This window comes from Fragaria vesca, linkage group LG2, assembly GCF_000184155.1.
Source record: "Fragaria vesca subsp. vesca linkage group LG2, FraVesHawaii_1.0, whole genome shotgun sequence".
Taxonomy (NCBI): Eukaryota; Viridiplantae; Streptophyta; class Magnoliopsida; order Rosales; family Rosaceae; genus Fragaria; species Fragaria vesca.
In genome coordinates, this window is record NC_020492.1 from 8,475,243 (window position 1) to 8,498,503 (window position 23,261).

The following is a 23,261-nucleotide window of genomic DNA, read 5'->3' on the forward strand; positions in this document are numbered from 1 at the left end:
TACTGATGAATACCGAAATCCTAAATTGGTAAAAGATGAAAACATTCTTAGCATCCCAACTTTAACGTAGAGAGGCAAAATAGCAGTGCTGGAACGCCCGTTGCAAGCCAAAGTAGTAATGTTGTATCTTCTGCTTTGGCTAAATACACGTTATTGCCAGCAGGGTTTACACAAGAGAGTTTCTATTGGAACCTCTAAATTCCTCATTTGATTTTGATCTTTCATAGTCTAATTTACACCTCCAATTTGTTTTGAAATACAAACCATTGCTCATTTTTAGACCTTCCCAATTCTTAAAAGTTAAAATATCCTTGGTTATAGGTTCACTTACAAAACAATAAAGTACTCATTATATATCCAGTTCACTCACTACACCCTCCTTTATTATAAAAGGGTCATAAACTAAACAGTTACACAATAGGGATCAACTCTTATAATCAATAAAGCATTACAGACATAGTAAACAAAAACCATAGCAAAAACAAACAAAACAGAACATACAGCTCTAATAACATGAACACATAAAAATAAAGGAAACACAAACAAAACTCAGCATCACCTACCCAAAACTCTCATCCTCCAACCAAACCTTGGAAGGAGCCTAGACACACTCGATAAGAGCTACGCAACAATTTCTTAGTCTTCTAATTCAATAATACTTGAGGATAATAGTTGATTGTAGTCTATTGTCCATCATTTTACAGCATGGATTCCTTTCCCTGGTACTTAATAATCTTCCTAGGTTAGAGGTTTGTAGTTGTTCATGCATAGGCATGCAAAAACTTTCATGTAACATTTGAGGCCAATAAGATCTCTGAATTTACAAAGACAGCATGATGATTTCATCCGACTCTGTATGATGTTGTGGTTCACACTTCACACCCTTTCGAAGGTGGTACTCAGTACTCACAGCATCCAATACCCAGTTAAGAAAGGCTTGTAGCCTGTAGTTTCTCGTCTTGTGATTATTTTCTTCCACCATAGAAAGGGACAGTTTCACCGTCTTGATTTGCAATTGAAGTTTAGAAAATAATAATAATAATAATAATAATAATAATAATAATAATAAAGAAAATAAAAGAAAAGGTGTCCTGATAAATAAGACGACTACTTTGAAATAAGGATAAAGCCGTCAAATGCAATGCCTGTTAATACACTCATCAACTCTATCTGATATCAAAAGGAGAGAAGAGGTTAAAGAATCGATAGTACACTTGATTAATACAACACATGCCAAAGTTTACATGAACAAAAATTATACACAAGCCTACTGCTACTTCAAAATGGTGTCCCGCTTTGCCACACAATTAGCAGAATAAAGGGATCACCGTGGTTCCTTTACACAACAAATGCCGTGGAGCTTCTGGAAGAAAAATCACACATCTGGCAGTCACCTGTGCCACAACAGGTTTCTGCCTATAAGTTAATTAAGCCAATCATCACTAATTGGCAATCTTGCTGGCACCTGCGGTCGGGTTTGTAATGGTGGTGTTTGGATTGGGACCTGTGGTTGTGGCACTTGCGATGGGGCCTCCGATTGTGGTGCTTGAGAGGGGGCCTCCGTTTGTGGTGTTTGGGATGGGGCCTCATGTTGCACCGCTGGGGATGGGGCCTCTGGCTGTGGCGCTTGGGATGGGGCCTCAGGTTGTGGCCCTTGAGATGGGGCCTCAGGTTGAGGCCCTTGAGATTGGGCCTCAGGTTGTGGAGCTTGGGATGCGGCATCAGGTTGTGGCGCTTGGGATGCGGCATCAGGTTGTGGCGCTTGGGATGAGGTATCAGCTTGTGGCTCTTGGGATGCTCCATCAGATTGTGGCACTTGGGATGCTGCATCAGATTGTGGGGCTTGTGGTGGCGCCTCTGATGGTGCCACATCATTCTTAGAATTTTCTGGGACACTTTCTCCAGAAGCAGCTGGAGTCGGATTGCTGTCTGCTGACAAAACAGGATTTTTATTGTCTGAAGTGGGTTCACCTGATTCAGATTGTTGTGGCGCACTTGAAGGGGCTGGTGTAGTAGCAGGGGCTGCTTCTAACAGCAGCGGCTTGCCTAGTTGCTGCTGTGAATTCTGAGCCCCTGGAGGCGGTTTCTTTTGAACAGTCATAGCAACTGTAAGAGATGGCATCCCAGGTGGAAGGATTTCAATCGGTGGTTTCTTGGCGGCGTCTGCTAGACTAGTAAGCTTGGGTTCCTCCAGAGAAGCCAAAAATGCTGCGGCAGCATCCGTCTTTTCTAATGGGGTGTGCTCAACCTCCTTTTGTAGCATTTTATTCCATGCCTGAACCAAGTTCTTCAATGTTGGTCTCCCATGAGCCTGCAATATTCATGATGTCAGCTCACAGTAATACTCGAGTTATATATGTACATGGAGATGTGAAATTGTCATACATGGGCATGAAGCACAGCCTCAGCAAGCATTCCCGTATCCTGCCAAGCCTTCTCCATGAGGGCATTGTCTCCTAAAACTGCAGCTGCAAATGCTGCTTCTCGTCCAGCGCCAATGGAAATTAAATTGTTTACCAAATTCTGCATTGCATGTCACTGATTTTAGAAAGCTTGATATGGAAATGGAGAAAAGAAATCCTATCAGTAAGAGTAATATGGAACACAGCTAATACAAAAGTAGACCATTGACATTACACAAAGGAAGACAGGTGTCAGGAATTAGTATGCTGGAGAAGCATATCCTTTTACTTTCCAGGAAAAAAAAAAAGGGATGAGAAATTCACACTCCCTATTTCACAATCCACACTCCATATTTCTTTTTTTAGTATCTTAATTTTGTTCTCTTGTAAAGACAAAACTTGGAGTTTGTATTTTCATTCTGAAAGAGAAAAGGCGTGTGGATTGCAAACTTGGGAGTGTGAATTTTATTCTCCTCTCACATGTAAATCAAAAATGTTAGAAGCACCAGAAAGCAAAATAACATGTCAAGAAACAGATAACATACACTAAGCCGTGTCAACTCTCCATGATTGGCTAACCGAAGAGCTTGTCCTCTTAATTCATGACCCTGTAAAGCTCCTTTCACAGAAGCCGCAGCAGCCAACCTCTTCAGAGCCTCCCGAGCAATTTCAGCCTGTCCAGTAGCATCTGCGGCATCAATAAGATCCAAAAACTCCTTGGTAAATTTCACTATTCCTTGGACAGCTTCCAATATATTCTCTTTCTTAGTTGTTATAGTTAGAATGTCCTTCAAATCAAATCCTGAATTATCTTGCCCCAAGTCCCTGCTGTTGCTCATTGTGAGAAGGCACTGGAGCGCTCTTTTCAAATCACTGCTCTGCATAGCCAAATCAAATTCCAACCTACAAAATGAAAATAGCATTACAAGTTTCAAAATGAGATGAAATGGAAGCTGCTTGGATGCTGTAATTTAGAAAATGAGTTGACAAGCCTTTTCATATCATATGATTGCAGAAAAGGATTCAACACAGGAATAACATTCAGTCTACCGGATCAGTCTGCCAGACCCATCACTTATTGAATAGACATTATAGACCGGTACAGGTATCAATATAGCCAGGTTAATACACAGTATTCCACTAAAAAAATTATATTTATATACTGGAAATAAAATAGAAGAGACCCATAAAAATGGAAATTTATGAATAAGAAATAGAAGAGAACTATACTGTGAGTCTGATATCAAATATTCAACCGCCTAAATTAATTCATAGTATACCTCTTAGATATTCCAGGTAAATGAAGTGCCTCAGTAGCATAACCCATCCCTAGCAGAAACTGTGCTAAATCATCATGATGTTCTCTGCCTAGCCTACTTGCCCTGCGTAAACAAATAACTTGAACAGTCAAATAATCATTGTTAAATCTCATATATGACACCAGGCAAGGAAACTATATTCTCAGATTAAAACTGTAGAGAGAATGACTGATACCATTTCACAGCACTAACGGCATCTCCATAAGCAGCAAGGCAACGGCAGCGGATACCGGGGTGGCTGAGGGATAAGGCATGAGCACTCATGTATCTGCCAGTAAGATTTCAAGCAGTTATACAATAGAATTTCTTCCATAATCAAAACTTCAGCTATAATGATGCATGAAGTAACTCCCCTATCATCTAATAATCAGACTGAGACCACAGTACTCGGTAGCCAGTCAAAACAAGAAGTGAAGTGCAAATTTACTGCACTAGAAAACCAGGAAAAACTGACCAAGTTATTTTAAAGATTTCAGTAAAATGACGGGTACTTTCTTTCAGGTCCAAATAAAAACTCACCAGATTTTGTAATACTCACAAATCTATGAGCAACATCAAACATTACTATATCTATATGGACTTCTTTTGTTCAACTTAATATTGTATATGATAAATAATGGCCCGAGAGAAAGGAAATCACTTGTGTTCATATTCATATACTTATTGGAAGACCTGATATGATGCTTTATGCGCATGAATATCCTTGAAGAAAAGTGGGTACATTACCTATCAATTAGCCAAAGAACCCCGTCTTTGACACCCACCACAACAAGAGGTCCTACAGGTCGTTTCTGCTCTACTGGAAAACGAGTAACTGCAACTGAGACCCCTCCACCACCAACAGCCACCTCATTAACCTTTCTTTCTTCTGCCATCCCAGAATCATCCCCATCAACTCTAGATTGCTTTGACAAGGTTAGGAACGGGGGCACAGATGGCGCATGCTGAAATGAGGCTAATCGCACCACCTAAAACAAGAAAAAAAATTAAGACAAAATCTGAACATTTCCATCAAAACAGTGATACAATTTTAGTATATAGCATTTGGATGCAACTTCAATAAATTTTCCACCTACTATAGTTCCATATAAAGTTGCTCATAATTGGCAGAGGTTTTCAAGCTGCATATTCTATGAAAGATGAAGACAACAACTTGGAATTAAAAACTGAAAGATGGAAGAACAGAACTTACAGGTTCTAATCAGTCTTTCATAGCTAATAAAGAAGAGTTTTTACGGGAATTTTCTTAATAGTTCGGCGTGCAATTTGAGTAATCCAATTCTCAGAAATCATTCTCAGAAATCAGAAACAGAAAGTATCATTTTAACCTAATTTTAGTGAAATCGGTATTTGTTCAATCAGAAATAAACAACCGTACAATGAAGTTTTCCAAAAAGTTTGCTATAAACATCAGATGTTTTCACCCAAAAAAGGAGCAAGTCCGAAGAAACTGAAGGAAAACTTCATTAATATATATGCCAATTATGATGGATGCACAACACCCCAGCTGGACAACTGCCAGTCACGATCAACCTCCCCCTTCCCCTCCCTATAGGGAGGAACAGAGGGAAAAGAGAGGGTAGTAGAGGGTTATACCATTGGTATTTATGTCATCACTATTCATGGCAAATGAAAGGTCGTCACTAACTCATACATTTGGGAACCCTTTTTACCTGTAGCATTGGGGGCCTCAATGCTATCCTTTCTTGGCTAGCAGATTGAGGACCATCAACCGCAATCAGTGCTAAATCACCATGCACAGCAAGGGCTTTTGCTTGTGCCTCCTTCAGCAGCATCTCCTCTTTCCTCTTTTTTGTTTCGATATCAATCGCTGCAACCCCAGCATCCACAAAAACACATCTGCAGAAAGCAGCAACCAAAGAGGCAGGCTTATACATTAGATTATTTTTAACAGGCAAATCTCCAGTTCACGATGCAGAAAACAAATGGATCCAGTGTATTCATGACAAGCCAGAAGCCCAGAAGGAATTGAAACAAAAACTTTTTGGACACGGGTTTCACCAACCAGTATTAGTTTTCTATGTATATAGTCCTTGATAAATATAATGGTATCGTTGCTTCTGAGGGCAAAGGCAAAGTTAAGTCCCCTCCCAGTTTCTTGAAACGCATTATAGTTACAACTTACACCTGAGTTTGTGTTTTCTCTACGGGCTATGATGCTTGAAATGATTAAAATTTTCTTTTTTAATAGTTATCATTTATTTATGCACGGTATGCACCGGCTCATCTAGTTCTGAACCAAGAAGGTCAAAAGTATCCATAGAAACGGGATGAGGACGGATCAAGAAGGAACGCAAAAAGTAGCTTGTCTAATACTATTACAGATGAAGAACCGAACCCCCAAACACTTCAGTTCTGAGAATTCTGACATTGTTGTAGCAACCCATACCCACATGTAACATCATATGAACAAGCCTAACGTACTAGAGATCTAGCCCTTCTAAATTGCGTAATTGACTTAGAATACTGTAAAGCTAACATCTTAAAATTGCTTTCCCCACCAATAAAATCACATAAATACTAGAAACTGGCTTTAATAAAAAGATAGATATTGCGGGGCAGTATATCTTACTCGATGGTGGTAGGGTTAACAAAAACAACTTCCCCACCAATAAATAACATATAAATCCTAGAAGCTGGCTATAATAAAAAGACAGAAATTGTGGGGTAGTATATCTTACTCGATGGTGGTAGGGGTAACAACAAACAGCTGTCGCCGATGCCAAACAGCACCAGTAGCATAAGGAATTGCAACATCTCCCAGGTATCTATATTGTGGGCGCAAGGAAGATATGACAATGTATTTCTGATATGCAAAAGCGCAATACTCAACTGTTTGATCCCAGGCTGTCCATTCTGGATGAGGAAGTAGACCACCAACAGGTTGAAAAGTTTCCCAACTGCATAGTTAGAACTACTTAATATTAATAGTAATTCTTATCAAGATCTTATAGCCATATACTCATGAAAAACACTTTTGCAAATACAGCACAAAGTATTCTTTAGCAATCAACATTAAAAATATCTGGGTGGAGATATTTGGAGTAGCCAAACATATTTAGAAGTCTGTAGCTTCTCAAAAGAGGCAATATTGGCAACCACTTATTGGAAGCAAAGTTCAAGCATCATATCTGAATTTTATGAGTACTTAATACACCAGGGGGAAACGGGTGAAGTTGGAAGAAGCTAGACTAGCTTTATTTTTGTTTTTAACAGAGATTCCAATCACCAAAACACCCGATTTGCAAGCTATAAACTATAAAAGGGTATTGAAATGCATTAGGATTAAAATATTTCCTAATACAGAGAATTGATATAAACTTGCAAACTCTTATCTTCACCTTTATAGCACTGACAGGAAAATTAACATAACAAAAATCTTTACCTATATAGCTGAAAGTTCAGGGCTGTAGCCTCAGCTGGAGACTTATGAGAAGAAAAGCCATCATCAAAAGTGGAAAAAGAAGAAACACCAGCACCTCCAAACCCAGACAGGGGCATAGATTGAATTGTTGAAATAGCTGTTGCAGCAACTGGGCTAATTCTCCGAGATGTGCGATATGCAACACCAAGAAGTGCCCCTCCGTGCAAGCCAATGACCTGGGAAATACAATTTTGAGTTATAGGAAGTACCAAGTGTTTCACACCAAGATTTTGAAGGATGAGTCCATCATTGATGCACTTTCACTAACTGGGTGCAGGCACATTATATATCCAACTAGGTAACAAAGTTTGTGCTGCAGATCAACATTTCCTAGAGTTCTCGTTCAGGCTACCGCATTTCTCTACAATGGCAAGGCCCAAGCTTGCTATATAACCATTGGGCACATCCAGGACATTCTTTACCATGTGGTATATGATCAGTGACTGTCAACCAACTTTTATCAGACAGTTGTTTCTCTAGTTTTTTTTTTTTTAATTTATTTATGGAGGTGAATCTAAGATGAAACACAAGGGAAACGTGTATGGGTAAAATTAATCTGAAAAAAGCTTGATATGAGTAAAAGTAACAGGTCTACACCGTATTGCACTGAAAACCAACTAGAAAAGAAGCACGCTTCATTTAAATGTAATAGAAGGTTTCCTCAGATTTCAGATTGTTTGCATGACGGACATATATGTCTGTCATAGATACAAGTGCTTACACGCATATGTGCGATAAATGTTGAGGAGGGAAAACAAACACAAAGGAAGCAAAAAAGGTGTTAACATTCAACAGGTATCTCAACCTGAAAGCAAGCAAAGGTTTGTCTAATTGCCATCATTGTAAAAACAATGACATGAGAAGCAACTTCTGTATTGACAACCAGAGGCAATTTACCAAAAATTATTAAAATATCAACCTCTATATATATACCAAAATGACTCTAATAACAAAGCAGGCAGAACAGAATACATACCGGCTCACTGCGACCACCTATGGATCTCATTAAAATATTTGAGGTGCCATCATCCAGCAAGATACGAACTTGTACATTGGCTGCAGAAGCAGCTGATGCAGCTGCCGCAGCAGCTTGTGCTGCAGCTGCAGCTGCTTCTTTTGCTTTTCTTGACGAACTACCCTTCTGAACTACAGGAATCCGAGGAGGCAATGTCGATTCCAGTATGGCAAATCTGTCACGGCATGTATCCCAAGCCAACAGCCTTGCACTGCCTGAATCGACGATGGACCAGTCACTAACTTTGTAAATAGAGAAGTACGGGATATCTGGCCACACAATCGAAAGATACCTGCAATAAAGCATACAAAATGTCAGAACTGAAGCTCTGCACCACAAAATGAAAGTATACTTATTCCCATGTTAGAACTAAACCTCCGAACCACAAAATGTTGGACTAACACCATACAAAATTTCAGCTGAGACATGCACAGTCACCAAATGAGGTGGCAGTGTCTCATTTATTTTAAACATGCGCCAAATCAAGACTCAATTATTTCTAATAAACTTGTATTCTAATATTCATTACATAACATTTCCTTTTACTGGCATGTATCATATCAGGAAGTTGAAACACAAGTAGATGAATGATTAAACACAGGCATATTTTTGTTGCTGCTATGAAAGTTAATAAGCATGCCATGAATAACCAATCTAACTCAATACTGCAATCAATCAAACAAAATAACCACTGCACCGCATGAAATATAGGTAGCTAAAATAAAACAACTATAGGGCACGATGCAACTTACTTTCCCGAACTGCTTACAGAAAGAACTGAATACGAGTCATGCGGAACTGGCGTACTAATGTGCTTCTTAATCTGTTTGACATGTAACGTTTCAAGTGAATCTCCCCTCAAAGAAGCATTATTTCCCAGAGTTGGATTTGCTGTCTGGGATAACTGAAAGTTTATTAGCTTAAGTTCCCTTTCAATAACATACACAGCAGAATGCTCTCGACTTCCTGATGGTGTTAGGAGGGGAGCTACAGCTGGAAGAGATTTGGGGTCAAATTCACTGATAATAATACCGACATTGGTTCCAGTAGCAACCAGATGGGGCTGTAAAGGATGTGCAACCATACAGTAAACCTGCAATACAGCCGATGAGTGAATTGGTTGTTATTAGAAACTTGACAGCATTTGTTGGAACACTGACAGACATACTTCGACAATATGAACGTTGGGTACAAGGAAATGGTTTGATATGTCACAACTGAATGATGTTCGTTGGGTACAAGGAAAGTGGTTTATCTCTCTAACGAATTGCAGCTCTCTATGTTTTCACTTTACAATTGACCACTCCTACTTTGGAGTAGCTCTCACAGGCAACAAAAGTTTTTGTGTTTCTTTTAGATTCCCTATGAAGTTATGGCACATAAAGAACAACGCGTCAAACAGTACTTTCCCTAGACGAATTGATAACATACATGCAGGTTAAAAAGCCTAGATTTTTTTGGGGGGGGGGGGGGGGGGGGGGGGACTGTGCGACTCGTGGATTTCCCAAAGAAAAAAAAAACAGAAAACTTAATGCATTGCCCCCCAGATAAAGGTGTAGGATTCAAGTTTCTCCATTCATTTTTGTCGCTAAGGTGTAGGAGTCAAGTATCTGTAAACGCTAAGTCTACGGTCTTGTATTACAAGATTCTGACTTCAAGAAAACAAGTTCTGTTTACACAACAAGTTAAGAAAACTGAACAAGTTCTCCCCTCCATGCCCCAAAAATTTTTGAGAAGCAATTGCAGTGTCATATTTAGTAAAGACAATGAGTAGAGATAAAAAGGGAAACCTCTGCAAAATGGTCTGTAAAAAATTCACTATAATAATGGGACCATCTTTAACATTGGGAAAGTCAACAGGTCATCAAAGACTTGGTTAAGGTTTTACTTTTCGAATAGATGACAGCCTGGATTTATAGCATGAAGGTATTTTATATAGAACAATATAAATTCCAGATTATTTTATTTTTTATAAAAGAGAATCTTACCCTAATTTTCTTATTGGGAGCGATCGCATGTGGAGGGATCAGAGAAGAAAGTTCACACAACGGCCTTGTGAGAGCAGAGTATGTTGGGTGTTCAATGGCCCTGTGAACAGTTTCAAACAATTCTTGTTGATATCCATCATATGTAACCAGAAGAAAACATTATTTTATCACAGTTCATAACCAAGCTATAACTAACTTTTCTTGGTCAGTACCACAGGTTCTCATTAAAGAGAAAGGCACACTTGAGAGCTAAAAGGAATGATGAATGGGTGGTGCATACCACTTGAAATAAAATTTAGTACATACCATATATTGGAATCTTTAACGCAAGTCAGTATATCAAGGTTTGGAGCACGAGGGTGGCACCAGGATGCCACACTATGGCAAGCCAGTTTTGAAACAGGTTTGATGCGCCGCAGCTCCTGAGATATAAGATAAAGAGAAAAGCAGGATAAGATAAAAGACATCAGTTCTAGGAAAATAATAAGCTCCAACAGATTTCTGGTAAGGATAAACACTTTTCATATACATTTAAGGCCCTTTCTTAAATATTTAGTACCTTAAAAGAAATTGTGTCCCATATAGCTAATGTCTTATCTGCACCAATTGAGATAAGCTGAGGAGCTGCTCCAATCACTCTAGAAAGTTCAACAGCCACAACCCCACCATCATGTGCCTAAAAGTATCATGAAAGAATTGTATGATATACCAACTCTGTTAGTTCTACAGGTCAATAGAAATTCGGTACTGCATTCATACAACAGACAAAATGTGCATGTACAAAGCTCCTAGCATTCAGGAGTGCACACAGAGGAATTACTAGAAAAAGGAAAGAATATGTTAATCAACACATTTACTAGAAGAAAGATTTCCATACTTTACTAATAAAAATGCAAAGAAACATAAATACTGTGAACTCAAAGTCCATCACATCCAGCATAACGTCCTCAGCCACAAACTTACAGTCTATTCTAAATGATACTTTAAAATTAAAGAGCAGAAATAATCAGTAATATGGAAGAGATGTCCATCAAATCCAGCTCAAGTCCACAAGATAAAAACTTACATTCAATTCAGGCTCCCCGTTCCATCAAGAAGAAACAAACTAATAGTATTATTTTAAAATTGGTAAAACAAAGATGCCAAAAGAGAAAATAATGGCTTAATCTATAAAACCAAAAGAAACAAGATCATCAAACCCCAAATTCCCAAAGTAAAGGTTTTCCTTCCATAGACAAAATAAGTGCGCAAAATCACAATATTGGATGTCTTAGATCTATATCAGAGAAAGCAGTCTGAACGTATGGTCATATTGTCATTAAATAAATTTTAATGAAATGACAACATCTACAAGGCTTGGTGCGAAAGAATAACGAGATAGTTACCTTTATACTGAGCTTGGGTACGAGTTCTCTTGAATCTTGAGCATGATCTGCACTCCAAACTACGAGCAGACCATCATTACCCCCCGATACCAGAAGAGCCTGCAATCAAATTTCAATTAGCATAAAGAGAATATACAAGAAACTACAAACACTAGAAGACATTAGGCATGCACGTAGATACGATACTTATATCTCTAACACCTGATCTTTTATATCTGCAAATTCCCAGAACCAGAATTTCCCAGTTCAAATTTTTTATAATCACTGCTGATTGAATGAAGAACCACTTCCATGAACTTGGTATAAAAGCTATCTTTTAGAACGAAGAAATAGTAACATTTTATGAACCTTCAGAGGTTCAATCGATATTATACAGGATACTGAACATAAATATCTAGAATCAAACAAGAATTGTAAAATGAAAATAATGGTTGAGAACAAAGCCAGCATATACACCATAAGAACATACCTCACCAGAAGTAGACACAAATGTCATCAAACAAGCTATGGATCCTTTATGACCTCCAGTGTATCTTCTTACAAGCTGAATGAAACACGAATATCAGACAAAGCAATGGTTTTTCAGCGAAAAATGATGGAAAATTTAGAAATATGCAAACCTTCCATGTCATCATTGAAAGTACTCTTATAACTCCATCAGATCCACCAAAAGCAACAAGGGGAACATCACCAACAGCAGATCTAGAAAGAAATTCCATACTACAAGAACCAGAGGAGAAAGAAATAAATGGATGGCACCAAAAAAGTAATTTTTATGAAGAGAAACATAGAACAGAAAGTTTATTATGGCTTGCAGATTATGTCATAACAACACCAGATTCAGTTCCAAGGAAGTATGAAAGCTATTTCCTTTGGAGAATAACAACATGAACAAAGATAAGGAGGAAAAGAATGTGAACTTGCCAGAGAAGTGATTTGTTGTCAAGTTCCTGCTTTGGCACATCACGGCCACGCATTGTCACTAAGTCCAAAAATATGGCTTTGTTTTCACAACAGATGACAAGAAAGTGTCTTCCTTTAGTTGTTGGAGCAGGAGAACTAAAAGGTGATGCTACATTATTTATAGCCGATGGAGCCTCAGCAGCTGCAGTACGGTTACGCCAAAGTTGCCAAAAGCGCACATCATCGTCGTAAAAATTTACCTGCTTCACACTTTTGAGAGACAGCTTGTCCTCAGGCCTCAGTGTTTATAGAGGTTTCAATTAAAACAGGAGAAAAACAAAAGACAGAACAACTGCTGTAGCATATTACCTCCCTCCACGCATGGCTTCAGTGGGCTTACCCTTGGAGTCTATCAACCACATACAAACAACACGATCACAAAAATAATATTAGTACCAGTAAAACTACAAGTAAGAAATAATTACACATTATGGAGCTCTTTGGTTTACTGACACAAGCTAAGAAATCCTACCGAGCCACACTAGCTATTTGTTCAACTAATCCACGTAGTGACCAAAGTTCCAGCTAAAGCAAAACTATGCGAAAGATGGCAGCATTCAAAGCTACTCGTAAAACTGAGCATCCATTTTCAAGCAAAATATTGTGCCAGATGTACCATCTCAATTACATCAAAGTTCTAAGTCAAATTCTATGGCAGCAGCTTACAGAGCCAAGTCTTTCTGAAATCATGTATGTAAATCTTACAGAAATGAAACTATTCATCAGCTTTTAGGTACTCCCTGAGCTAAATTTGTATAATTAGGTATAAGAAATTGAGAAACAGCGCTGAAATTGAATTAAACGATTCGGTACCTGTTTCACCCTCGGCGAGCTTCTCCAACTTGGCTCCGACCAAACGCCGGTGATCGACGCCGCCGGCTTTGAGCTCGTAAATCACCTGAGAATCCAAGCAGAGTTAAACACAAGAAGAAGAGGAGGGAGAGAAGAAAGAGAGAGGAGCGAGGTGAGATTGAGCACCTGACGATGCTCCCAATTCCAAACGGAGACGTGATCGGAGGCGTCGGCGGTGACGAGCCATGGATGCGTGGGATGCAATTGAATCTTGACGATCTTCTCGTTCGTCGGCCGGAATGCTCTTAACCGCAACATTGGATCGGAACTCGATTTCTGAATAGGTTTCAGATCAGCAACGCATTATGCCCTAGATGGAGGAAGAGAGAGATTTCAAATTCGAAATGCCAGAGTTTCTTCTTCTTCGTCTCTCTCTGCTAATTATGACGAACGAGATCGGGGGAAAGACTGGGACTTTCGTTCTCTCCTTTCTTTTTCTTTGCTGCAGCAGCTTAATTTACCGCGCGGTTAATCTATTTGACTAGCCGCAGAAAAAGTGGAAAACTCACCTTTTCTTACAGTAAACTGAATTACTGATCAAGTACTTGTCTTACAATTAGCAAGGTGCAAAGGAACGACTACCGAGCTTCGGCTAGAAAAGAGATAGAAACATCCTTGCTCACTTTAGGCATCGGAACAAAAGTCTATACTGAAACTCATGTACCTTCTGAACCGTAAAGAGTCGTTTTAATAAGGATTTTTAAGTTGATAGCTAATTAAGAACTTTTAAGAGTCCTCGATTATATTGTTCGAACTTGTTTTGTATGACGATGGTAAATTTTATGATCATCATATCCCACAAAGTCATTTTAAACCATATTTCCCCGTATTTGCTCCAAAGGTCAGTATCATCTTTCTCTGCTTGTCATTTTTCTCAATTTTCGAGAAGCAAACACTACTTATAACAAAGGCAGATGTTTTAGCTCAGCTTTACAAATTGAAAGCAATGAAACCAATAGAGGGCATGTAATGCTAGAATTACACTACGTAATCCTTAAATTAAACCGTTGATAAGGAGAATATGAGTTGGATCCAATTAGCTTAGAATGTTACCGACGAGGTAAAAATGACAAGACAAGAAATGGCATATAAAACAGATTCTGCAATAGGTTACACAATAAAGTTGAGGTATAAACACAGGAAATGTGGAATATTCTGTAAATATTTATTTTTCTTGTATGCGTAGGTAACATATTCGACGTTGATGTATTTTCTTATTAGCATTATAATTGTATCTCTCTATATAAACTTTTTATTCGGAAAAGAATATTATTATTCAAGCATACCAATTACCAAACATATGAAAGTCAGAATCAATTTTGTGAATTTGCATTCCTGAAAACCTGAATCTCAAACCACACCACTGCGTACCATACTATTCTTGAATCCATAAATCTCAAAATCCTAAAATTGACCAGTAAGGTATTATAGCATTCACTGTTTTTACAATCACAACACAGCTTCAGTTAGTCTGTTACGTACAAATACGTTTTGATTTTCACTGTTTTACCTTGTCCTTGATATGAATTAGTTAGTTACGCTACTGCCTATGTCCAAAACAATACAGGTAACGCTACTGCTAACTACATATATATTGCTCTTTCTCTTCTCCTATCCCGAACAGCAACACGATCACAAAGCTGGTGTAGTCACCATGGGACACTTTTCAGGTGTGTATATTTCGATGACTCTCCCTCTAAATTTATGTAATTGCTTTGTTTCAAGCTATCACTGCTTCCCTTTTCATGATCTTACGCCCATTCTGAATCAGACGTCAAAGTAAATATGTGATCCCCATTTGAGGGATTGGCTTGATTAGTTGAATTGTCACCACCCTTAGGGGTTTCTGAATTGCTTTCTCTGGGATTTCTCAGATGAAAACAAATGAAATTCAGAAATCCAGATCATGCATTGTTAGGATGAATCTCAAACAGTGTCTGAGACCAATGTAGATACCCAAAAAGAAAACCTAAATTACTGCACATGTAGCACCCTTAAATCTCTAGTTCTGGGCACTACTTTAGATTGGAAATAGTGTGTTTGAAGTTGTACGGTTTTCTTCTACTGGTTGAAAATGAAAGGGCTTTCTTTGTTTGTAGAAGTTGGAACAACCTAAATGCTTGCTCATCAAGGCTTTGTTGAAGTTTCATACATAAATTGACATCTTGATTATCTATTGTGTAGTATTATAGTGCTTGAAGGAGCAAATTAATCTTGGGTTTTTTTATGTTTCTGTGCTGAAAACTTTCACCTGTTATGATGCCGCTACAGAGGAGAATCTAGGATTCCAGTCTGGAGCTCCTATACCAGGGCTGAATCCTACATCAAATCAGTTTGGAAATGCATTTTGTGGAGCTGGGTCGGGACTCATTCGAGAGGGATTGGGTGCTTATGGGAAGAGAATTTGTGGATCCAGTTCACAGTATGTGCAAAGCAATGTAAGTAGCACTTATCTGGCATTGAGGACTGAACTATGAATTAATTGTTAAGCAACTTCAGTTTATATGATAATCAAGCTAGGATGTAGTTATGTCAGTATGAATGAATATCTTTCTAGCTATATATTGTCTCGAGACCTTGCAATTTTGGCTGTGACATACCCGAGAAGCCAATTATTTTGGCACAACTTTAATCCTCTTGTGATGTTCTTGAATGTGATCCACTGTACAACGCAATGTTTTTAGAAAAATGGTATAATGGATTGTGTTCTTGGTTTGAGTTTTTTCACTTTCTTTACCATGTACTCCCAAATGAGCAGATAATAAAGTGCTTCTCGGATCCTCAATACTACTTTCAAGTGAATGCGCACTATGTCAGGAACAAGCTGAAGATAATTCTATTTCCATTTCTTCACAGGGTATGTCGAAATCTGATGTTAAAAGAAGCTTATGAAGTCCGAAAAGATTCAGATTCATAATATATAACATTGTTTACATTCTATATCTCCTTTGCTTTAGGGACACTGGACCAGGATAACAGAGCCAATTGGAGGCAGGCTTTCCTATAATCCTCCAATTAATGACATAAATGCTCCAGATCTATACATTCCATTCATGACATTTGCGACATACTTGGTTCTTGCTGGCATCTCACTCGGCCTTTCTGGGAAGTAAGTCTAAGACATCCTTTAAATCCAATTTTTAAGTAACATCCTCTTAAGTTCTCCTTCAAATTTGATCTATTGCCTCACTTTATATCCTTTCATACAATTGTATGATAAAATAGTTTCAACATTTCCAATTCCTATTCGATGCCAGATTTAGTCCAGAAGCCTTAAATTGGCAGTTCGTGAAAGGAATGGGAAGCTGGTTGTTCCAAGCAATGTTGTTGAAGGCATCATTGACTTCGCTAGGCGGAGGAGAGGCGCCATTGTTGGACATGATAGCATATGCTGGGTACACATTCACAGGGTTGTGTGTGGCTGTTGTAGGGAGAATCACATTGAGCTATGCGTACTACTTGATAGTCATATGGACATCCATGTGCTCAGGCATCTTCTTGGCTAAGACGATTAAGCTAACTTTGTATGCCGAGGCTAGGAGTTACGATGTCACCATTCATAACTATCTCTTGCTAGGTATTGCATTTTCTCCTTTCCCATTCATCTTCTGCCTAAGCAACCCTACAGGGAATTGGATTTCCTGAATCAGCTCAGTGCGTTCAGAACTCATTGCTCAGATTCTAGTTGTAGCAAGCATGCTAGCTAGACCTTCCAGTTCGATTAAACATCCTCGTGCACATGACTAGGACTTGGATCTTTCAAGCTTGGTTGTGGGATTTAGGATTTCTCTGCCATGCTAATCAAATTTCTAGTATTATCATAGAGCTAGATTCATGACTCGATTTTTGCAGCCTCATTGAATTTTCTAGTAATACAAGTTAATGAACTTCTTTATGTTTCTTTGCTTAGCATTTTTTGATTCTATCAGTCTTGTAAGTTGTAACACTTTACTTTCTGTTGGTTCTTACTACAATCAGTATAAATTCAAGTCATTGGCATTGCAGTTCACTTTTTACAAGACTTATATTGGGAGTGCATTTCCTACAACTTAACTTGTTTGTGAAGTCTTTACCTTGAAGAATGTTCCATGTAAATTTTACTCCTATGTTTACTAGACTAAAAGAGAATTGAATCCATATGAAAAATTAGGAATTAGTCTCTTAGTTCGTTAATTTCATGATATCAGTGAGATTCAAACTTGTGACCTTCACGAGAACAGTTATTCCCAACAAACCACGACTCAGCCACTTTGCGTTTCTCGTCAACAAACTATATATAGACTTGGCATAACTTAAGCCTTGAGGTACACCTATGCAAAATTGGTTGTGCCACTCTTCACAACACTGGCCGCCAATAATATGAGCTACTCAACCACAGTGGCTCTAGCGAACCCAGCATTCCCGCCAAATTCAAACTCAAAACTCAGAAATCCCCAAAACCGGAAAGAACTCATCTCCCTGTTACAGAAATGCAAACACTATCAGATTCCACAAATACACGCTAAAATAATCAGAAACGGCCAAGACCAAGACCCATTCATCGTCTTCGATCTTCTTCGTCTCTGCCCCATCGACTACGCCTCCAAGGTTTTCCGACGAACCCAATCCCCAAATGTGTATCTCTACACTGCTCTCATTGATGGGTTCGTGTCGTCTGGTCATTACATGGATGCAATTCGTCTTTACTTTGAAATGGTGAATGAGTATATATTTCCGGACAAATATGTCATCACTTCTGTGTTGAAAGCTTGCGGGTTTGGGTTGGCTGTGGAGGAGAGCAGACAAGTACATGCGCAGGCTTTGAAGCTTGAGCTGTCATCGAATCGGTCAATAAGATTGAAGCTGATGGGTGTTTATGGGAAGTGCGGTGAGTTTGAAAGTGCGCGTCAGGTGTTTGATGAAATGTCTGAGAATGATGCAGTTGCTGCGACGGTGATGATAACTTCTTATGCTGATCATGGACTAGTTGAGGAGGCGAGTGGTGTTTTTGACCGGCTCAGGAAGAAGGATACGGTTTGCTGGACTGCGATGATTGACGGGTTGGTTAAGAATGGGGAGATGAATAGGGCTTTGGAGGTGTTTAGGGAGATGCAGAGGGAGAATGTGAGGCCTAATGAAGTTACATTGGTTTGTGTTCTATCTGCTTGTTCGCAGTTGGGAGCTTTGGAGCTCAGAAGATGGGTTCGGTTGTATATGGAGAAGAATAAAATTGAATGCAATTACATTGTGGGTGGTGCTCTGATTAATATGTATTCGAGGTGTGGTGATATTGATGGGGCGGTAGAAGTGTTCAGTTGGATGAAAGAGAGAGATGTCAGTACCTATAATTCCATGATTGAGGGGCTTGGAATGCACGGGAAGAGCACCATGGCTATTGAAATGTTCCGGGAAATGAGGGAACGAGGCCTTAGGCCAAATAGCATTACATTTGTTAAAGTGTTGAATGCATGTAGCCATGGCGGTTTGGTGGAGTTGGGGTTTGAGATATTCCATTCCATGACTAGTAGTCACAGAATTGAACCACAAATAGAATACTATGGATGCATGGTTGATCTTCTAGCTCGTTCAGGACAGATTGAAGAGGCGTATAGTTTCATTGAAAGAATGAAAATAAAACCAGATCACATCATGTTGGGGACTTTGCTAAGTGCTTGTAAAATCCATGGAAACCTCGAATTAGGAGAAAGGGTAGCCGAAATGTTGGTAAATTGTAACGATGCAGATTCAGGAACGTATGTTTTGCTGTCAAATGTGTATGCTGCCTCAGGGAAGTGGAAAGAGGCTGCAGAAGTGAGAGCCTTGATCAAGGAAGCTGGAACTCCAAAGGAGCCTGGTTGTAGTTTGATTGAAGTGAACAATGAGATCCATGAGTTCCTTTTGGGAGACATTAGACACCCAAAGAAAGAAAATATCTATAGAAAGTTGGAGGAGCTAAACCCTGTGTTGAAAAGGGAAGGATATTCGCCTGCGACACAGGTGGTTTTGCATGATACTGATGAAAGGCAAAAGGAATGGGCTCTGGCAATACATAGTGAGAGGCTTGCCATATGCTACGGACTAATCTCTACTAAACCGTGTACCACTTTAAGGATTGTAAAAAATTTGAGGGTCTGCAATGACTGTCACTCGATGATCAAGTTGATAGCTAAGACTACTAAGAGAAAGATAATAATGAGGGATCGCCATAGGTTCCATCATTTCGAAAATGGGGCTTGTTCTTGTGGTGATTACTGGTGAAAGACAAGATTACAAATATCTAACAGCTACTGAATGTATATTTTGTTTGTTTACCCTGGCTCTTTCTTTTCTTTTCTGTGATCTCGATAATTAGATTTCCCCAAAATAATATTCAAGATAAATGTTCCAGTTTGAGTAAGCTATTCCTCAAGTTTGAAAAATGAAAATGGTCTCATATGACTCAGCAAATGATCAACTGAGCTCCAGTTCCATTACAAGGAAAATGTTACATAATGTTTCACATAACCTCGAAGGCTGATAATTAATCACCATGTTACAAGCATCACAGAATACAAGACCTAAGAATCTAAAACCAAATGACAAAAATAGTTAAGAATGCATCTCTATCAAGAACTTTGAGGCTGATATCTATTATCGTTTCTTTTTCGTTTGGGACTCTGAGGCTTCAGAATCTGGATCATACAGAAACACAACATTGATGCTACTGGAAATCAAAAAATAGCCACAAAACCACTTAACCCCACAGCACTCTTCAAGTGTCATCTTGTCTTGTGCTTCTTTGACTTCTTGATATACTGGTCATTATCGTAAGACAATGCTTCGGTACCAGTTGAACTAGGCCCTTCCTTAACTTTTGTATTAAGCCCTTGAATAACTGTTGTACTGGGCTCTTGCATAACTGACTCCCCCTCATTTTCTCTTCTCCTCTTACTCCTACAAATTCTTGCACCAGTTAGAATGCAGAATCCACTGAGTACCTTTTTTCGCTCAATGAAAAGTTTAACCTTATTGGTCAAAGAAAAAATAAACAACGAAATCTTTCAAGTTATAGAATTTCTATTAGTAAAAACCTGTCTGTAAGCGCATCATCTTCCATGTCTTTATCTAAAAACCGAATGCTCCCTGTGTCAGCCGGACGCAAAGAGCCATATATGTGCAGCGTATCCACATCCATACTGCAAATGTGAAATAGTGACACGAAGAATTGAAGTTACGTGCAGGCATTAAGAATTCAAAATACAAAGCTAAAATACTGAGGGAGGATGAAGATTGACCAAGTAGCCAAACACGTAGGAACTTCATCAGTATAGCATTCCAAATACAAAAGTTAAAAAATATTTCACCAAAACACTATCATGTAACATTACTTCCACTTTACCATTGATTGAAAAAGTGAGATCCCCCGTCCCCCCTTTCCCGTACCTCCCCTCACTACCTCATCAGAGTAACTTGTTACATATGCTGGAGTTCTGAACTTTTATTTAACAATGGCAACACCAAATAGTTTATATACAGAACAAAAACAAGTGCCATTTCACCTACTTTAGCTCTAAAACTACTGCATGTAAATCAGTTTAAGATATGTAATATCGGCTTCAAAAGGCCTGATCCAGATACCCATAACATGTCCTCTGATAACCATTAACATTCCTCTGTCAGATGAAGAAGAAGACACCAGTGGACATATACTACTATGTCTGTATTTAATAAATAGAAAAGAAAAAGTAAGTGTAGGTTACCTGTTGACTGAGAGTCGTATCATGGTTCCAACTTTTATCACATGTCGCTTCTGATATCTGCTAATATATACTTGCTTGCCACGTTTCTAAAGAGTATTGGCATGTCAGAAAGGCCAAATGAATTTGTATAGTTAAGAAAATGAACATTGAACACAGTAATGAAGAAATCCACTTACATTTTTATATTTAAACTCTTCGCGAATATCTTCGTCTTTTATGAAAGCACACGAAAAGCCAAGCACAATGACAGAAATGGATCCTCGTGTGAGTTTCACCACCTTCCCTTCTGAAGTTACATCACATTACAAACAGTCAGTAATATAGTAGTAGGTTCAACAAACAATACAGCATGTGTGCACCAGATACAACAACAAGATACTGAAAAGGTACCTCTTTTTAATTTTTTAATGACAGTACAACTCGATTTACAACTTAACAGCTCATAGTATTACTCTAAACGGAACAAACTTTAGTATCTATGTTGTTACATTAGTCAACATCAAGGACAAGAAATACTACCTACAAGCATATTTGGCTTTGGAGAGAAAAGTAACAGCTTTGCTCTTAGGCTCACAGCAAAATAAGGATGAATCCCATTCAGAATCTTTGCATCCTTAGATGAAATGTCAAACCTATAAGCAACTAACGCACCATCCAAAGTATCATCAAACCTGTGTTTGACACCAGAGAAAAACTGTTAAATACAAAAAATACTTGGTAGCTATTCACTGTAATTATCATAATACGTAACACCGGATATTCCAACCACGGCCATAAACGGGCAGATAGAGATATACAAGAGCCTGAATTCGGTCGATTACCAAAAGTAATGCTCACTAGTAGTTTCTGTACCTTGCAGCCTCTAATACAACAGAAAGTGGGTATCTTCAACTGAAAGTTTTTTACTTATCTACGCAAAGAGACCAAACCAGGGCTATATCTACAGTGGGAACACTGCAAAATTTTGTTAATTGCATGAAAATTTTCATTTTTGCGATAAATTGGTGAAACCTCCTTGAAACCAAATAAAGGAAAAGCCTTTGCTTCTCCACATGAATAGTTTATCGTTTTTACTGCAAACATAGTCTCAAAAAGCTCTATTTTTTATTTTTCTTCAGGAAATTCGAATAAACCAACTTTAGCCAATACAGAAAGCAAGGATCTTTATGAACAATTTAAGTAAGCAACACTGAAGAAAATGTCCAAGATTACATAAACTAAGAGAAAGAAGGATTGAAGAGTACTTGAAAATCATGGAGCTCAGCACTTGATGAATTGCGCCGTCGACGTCGCCGCTCTTCGATGGGTGTAAGAACACTTTGAGATTTGTATCGGAAACCCTCAACCCCTCCATTACCGGAGCTAGGGTTTTACAACGGCAGAGCCCTAAAACCCTAGCCTGGCCACAGTTTTAGGTAATTGACTGCGGGTCACAGTTTTGCTCAGGGTTCTGTTTTCCGCGAACAAGACACTGGTTCTCTCTCTCTCTCTCTTTGAATTGGAAGGGTTTTAGTTTAGACGCCTAACGTTGTTAACTTGGCTTGGGCCGTAAACCGGGTCGGGGCAGACTAATATAAGAAAGCCTAACCTAGCGGGTCAGGTCCCGACTGTAAGGATCTTGTTGATTAATGAAACTGATTACGATAGACGGGTATACATACAGTAGAATTTCGATAATTTAATACTCGATTTTGCATGTTTTAAGCTGGAGACAACATGCTAAATTAATAATTCGCTAAATTTATAAGATAATACAAATATGAGAATTCACATATACCTCAATGAATATATAAACTAATAATTCCTTAACACATAAAATTAATTATTCATTTACGAGGACTTCAAACAGAATGGGTCAATTGTGACTTGTTTCTTCTTGAAAATTGAGGACTTCTTCTTGATCACTTGATCGTATTTGATATCGTCTCTTACTCAGTTGCAAGTCGAACTTTGTTGCAAATGTTTCTGAGTGCTATTTGAAATATCTTTGTTGTACTTGCAGAATGCTTTACGCATTTCATGTGTTATCGTTGACTTTTTTTACTTGTTTGAGATGAGAAGTCATTTTTGTGTTTCTGATGTAAAAACATGTTGATCCTAATCATCCTATATCATACTTTTTTTTAATGGAAAACCCATAAGGGAAAAATCATTAATCAGAAGCTAGAATGGCG

General features: G+C 38.6%; 4 protein-coding genes across 4 annotated transcripts; 2 read left to right on the forward strand and 2 right to left on the reverse strand.

Annotated features, from left to right (window-relative positions):
- Positions 1-1,150: 1,150 nt before the first annotated feature.
- LOC101292072 lies at positions 1,151-13,767 on the reverse strand. Its single transcript, XM_004290069.1, has 21 exons — positions 13,496-13,767; positions 13,331-13,415; positions 12,827-12,866; positions 12,479-12,727; positions 12,175-12,274; positions 12,024-12,098; positions 11,555-11,653; positions 10,729-10,845; positions 10,476-10,591; positions 10,170-10,269; positions 8,934-9,274; positions 8,143-8,473; positions 7,128-7,342; positions 6,424-6,642; positions 5,395-5,581; positions 4,448-4,689; positions 3,897-3,989; positions 3,683-3,784; positions 2,948-3,305; positions 2,386-2,523; positions 1,151-2,311 (listed from the first exon to the last, which is right to left on the reverse strand). The coding sequence occupies exons 1-21, from the start codon at positions 13,625-13,627 to the stop codon at positions 1,424-1,426; spliced, it is 4,227 nt and encodes a 1,408-aa protein (XP_004290117.1). The 5' UTR covers positions 13,628-13,767; the 3' UTR covers positions 1,151-1,423.
- Positions 13,768-14,999: 1,232 nt separating this feature from the next.
- Positions 15,000-17,033, forward strand: LOC101292358 (protein YIF1B-A-like). The gene is made up of 5 exons (XM_004290070.1): positions 15,000-15,039; positions 15,641-15,807; positions 16,128-16,226; positions 16,327-16,478; positions 16,627-17,033. The coding sequence occupies exons 1-5, from the start codon at positions 15,024-15,026 to the stop codon at positions 17,012-17,014; spliced, it is 822 nt and encodes a 273-aa protein (XP_004290118.1). The 5' UTR covers positions 15,000-15,023; the 3' UTR covers positions 17,015-17,033.
- Positions 17,034-17,728: 695 nt separating this feature from the next.
- LOC101293166 (putative pentatricopeptide repeat-containing protein At5g59200, chloroplastic-like) lies at positions 17,729-19,606 on the forward strand. Its single transcript, XM_004292280.1, has one exon. The coding sequence runs from the start codon at positions 17,729-17,731 to the stop codon at positions 19,604-19,606; it is 1,878 nt and encodes a 625-aa protein (XP_004292328.1).
- Positions 19,607-19,773: 167 nt separating this feature from the next.
- Positions 19,774-22,581, reverse strand: LOC101292651. The gene is made up of 6 exons (XM_004290071.1): positions 22,332-22,581; positions 21,607-21,758; positions 21,264-21,373; positions 21,088-21,173; positions 20,419-20,523; positions 19,774-20,281 (listed from the first exon to the last, which is right to left on the reverse strand). Exons 1-6 carry the CDS (start codon positions 22,439-22,441, stop codon positions 20,107-20,109), a joined length of 738 nt encoding a protein of 245 aa, XP_004290119.1. The 5' UTR covers positions 22,442-22,581; the 3' UTR covers positions 19,774-20,106.
- Between the last annotated feature and the right edge of the window lie 680 nt (positions 22,582-23,261).